The sequence below is a fragment of the Erythrolamprus reginae genome, unplaced genomic scaffold (assembly GCF_031021105.1).
Source record: "Erythrolamprus reginae isolate rEryReg1 unplaced genomic scaffold, rEryReg1.hap1 H_60, whole genome shotgun sequence".
NCBI classification, from domain to species: Eukaryota; Metazoa; Chordata; class Lepidosauria; order Squamata; family Dipsadidae; genus Erythrolamprus; species Erythrolamprus reginae.
In genome coordinates, this window is record NW_027248518.1 from 111,667 (window position 1) to 114,278 (window position 2,612).

At 45.3% G+C, this 2,612-nt stretch overlaps 1 protein-coding gene across 1 annotated transcript; it reads right to left on the bottom strand.

The window, feature by feature from the left end:
- Positions 1-705: 705 nt before the first annotated feature.
- Positions 706-2,385, bottom strand: LOC139155799 (uncharacterized). The gene has a single exon (XM_070731080.1). It carries the CDS (start codon positions 2,383-2,385, stop codon positions 1,057-1,059), a length of 1,329 nt encoding a protein of 442 aa, XP_070587181.1. The 3' UTR covers positions 706-1,056.
- Between the last annotated feature and the right edge of the window lie 227 nt (positions 2,386-2,612).

The following is a 2,612-nucleotide window of genomic DNA, read 5'->3' on the forward strand; positions in this document are numbered from 1 at the left end:
CGGCTGTTTTAAAAGGTGACCGCTGGGCTGGGGGGCTTCCCAGCTCCCCCCCGAACCCGGAAGTTCGGCAAAAGTTCAGGGTTCGGGGGGGTGCTGGGAAGCCCCCCAGCCCGGCTGTGACCTTTTAAAACAGCCGCGCGGCTTCCCAGCTGTCTCCCGAAGCCGAACGCCAAACCCGAACTTCCGCGTTCAGCGTTCGGAGACAGCTGGGAAGCCACGCGGCTGTTTTAAAAGGTGACCGTTGGGCTGGGGGGCTTCCCAGCACCCCCCGAACCCCGAAATTTTGCCGAACTTCCGGGTTCAGGGTTTGGGGGGGTGCTGGGAAGCCCCCAGGCTGTTTTAAAAGGTGACAGCCGGGCGGCAGCGGTTTTTTTTGCGGGGGGGGGTTTGGGTTGCACGGATTAATTGACTTTACATTGTTTCCTATGGGAAACAATGTTTCGTCTTACGAACCTTTCGTCTTACGAACCTCCCCCTGGAACCAATTAGGTTCGTAAGACGAGGTATGACTTTATTTTCAAAGGAAAGAAAAACAGTTGCCCAGTTGCCTTTTGAGGGAAGAAAAGCAACTTGGGACAACCATAGGACAACCTTTGGTTGTCCCAAGGTGCTTTCTTCCCCCAAAAGGTGTGTTTGATTGGAACCTTATCTTCAAATCTTGATGTATTCATTTTAAATAATCTCAGAAGTCTCCTTCTTCCCTTCCTTCCTTCCTTCCCTTCCTCCTTCTCAAAAACAATTTTTACCATCATGTGAACTGCCAAAATATTTCCTGAAATCTGAGCAGAGTCCACTAAAGGATTGAGGCTACAGGAATAGGGGGATTTTCTACCATCTCCTTCTTATACTTGACAAATTCAAAAAAGGAATCACTTTAGACTGATTCATGATGGCAATTGGAATTCATTCATAAATAGCCTATGTATTGCATTTCTTTGCATCTCATGCAGTCTCCAGACAACATAAACCATAACTAAATTCTTGCTGGATAGAAAAATATTCCAGACTTGAGATAAGTTAATAGCAACCATGGAAGAGACTTAGGAATCATAGCCCTTAGAAGATCAGGAAAGGAATGATTAAGGTAATGACTGAAATGGCAAAAGGATGAATGAGAAACAAAGCATTCTCAAAAGAGAAATGCAAATCAGACACAGCATTGTTTTGGGGATTGTGTCCACTGGCTCTTCCAAGACTATTAGCCAAGGCTACTCCTTCTCCATATCTGAACTCACTTTTAATCTCCAGTATTGTAGCTCCCTCTGGTTTATTATTATAGTAGCTGCCTGCAGTTGTGAGAACGGTCAAGCGGGGATACATCTCCATGCATTTTCCATTTGCCACCTGTGTCACCACTCTTGCTTCCAATTCATCTTCAGTTTGGTTTCCAGTGGGCTTGACATATTCTCCTATGGTGACATTTACACACTCATTCAGGAAAACATCTCTTGAAATTGGCTGGCTAGAGTTTGGGTGGTAAACATGGGTGGCAAAACGGTGACGGTTTTCATTCCACCAACGTTCTTCCTCACTGTCATTAAAACGAAAATCCATCTTGGCTATGGGGCTGCCTATGATGTAGCTCTCGGGGTCTTCCACTGGAGCATTTCTAACAGTTTCCCCTACTATATATTTCACTTCATCACCCTTTGGCTTTGAGTCCTCTGGGTTGCCATCATGAGATCTGGAATTGCCTCCTTCTGAAGAACTGGAGAAAGTATGAAAGCCTTGATTAGCTTCTGCAAACTCATTTGCAGCTTCAATCTTGTCCTTCAACTTGGGCAGATTTCTGAAGAGGGATGGAGGGCTGTCCCGTGGAGGAGGTGCTGCATTTCGGAGTTTGTCGCAAAATGATGTATAATTTCCTAGATTTCTGAAGAGGGATGGAGGGCTGTTCCGTGGAGGAGGTGCTACATTTCGGAGTTTGTCCCAAAATGATGTATAATTTCCTAGATTTCTGAAGAGGGATGGAGGGCTGTTCCGTGGAGGAGGTGCTACATTTCGGAGTTTGTCCCAAAATGATGTATAATTTCCTAGATTTCTGAAGAGGGATGGAGGGCTGTCCCGTTGAGGAGGAGGAGGTGGAGGAGGTGCTGCGTTTCGGAGGTTGTCCCAAAATGATGGAAGATCTCCTGGTTTTCTGAAGATGAATGGATATCCTTGACGGTTGTCCCGTGGAGGAGGTGGAGGAGGTACTTCGCTTCGGGGCTTGAATGAATATGAGTAGGCAGGCTTATTCACAGGAAGATTCCCTGGCTTAAAAGGTCTATTTGGGAATAAGGGTCTTGGATTTCGAAAGGGGAAGCGTACTCTGGAGACAATTTTCTCAGTCTGGAGCAAAATGAGGAGAATCACAATTGAACCGGTCAACAGGAATTTCCCCATGATGACAATTCTGCAAGATAAAATGGGGAAGACATCACGTTTGAGAGAAGTGCAAGTATGACACAGTCCCAATGGTGCTTTGTTTCTGGTTCTAAAAAAATTTAAATTAGTTCACCCTCATTTGGTGGCAGGACTGAATGAATGTTGTTGGGTGTCAGGAGCACATTTCACTGTGCAATGTTTTGTGTTCTGTGTATTCTTTTATATTATAAAAAAATCAATTACAG

Excerpts from the sequence above, each read along its gene's own strand:
- LOC139155799 (XM_070731080.1), bottom strand. The coding sequence starts at position 2,385 with ATGGGGAAATTCCTGTTGACCGGTTCAATTGTGATTCTCCTCATTTTG.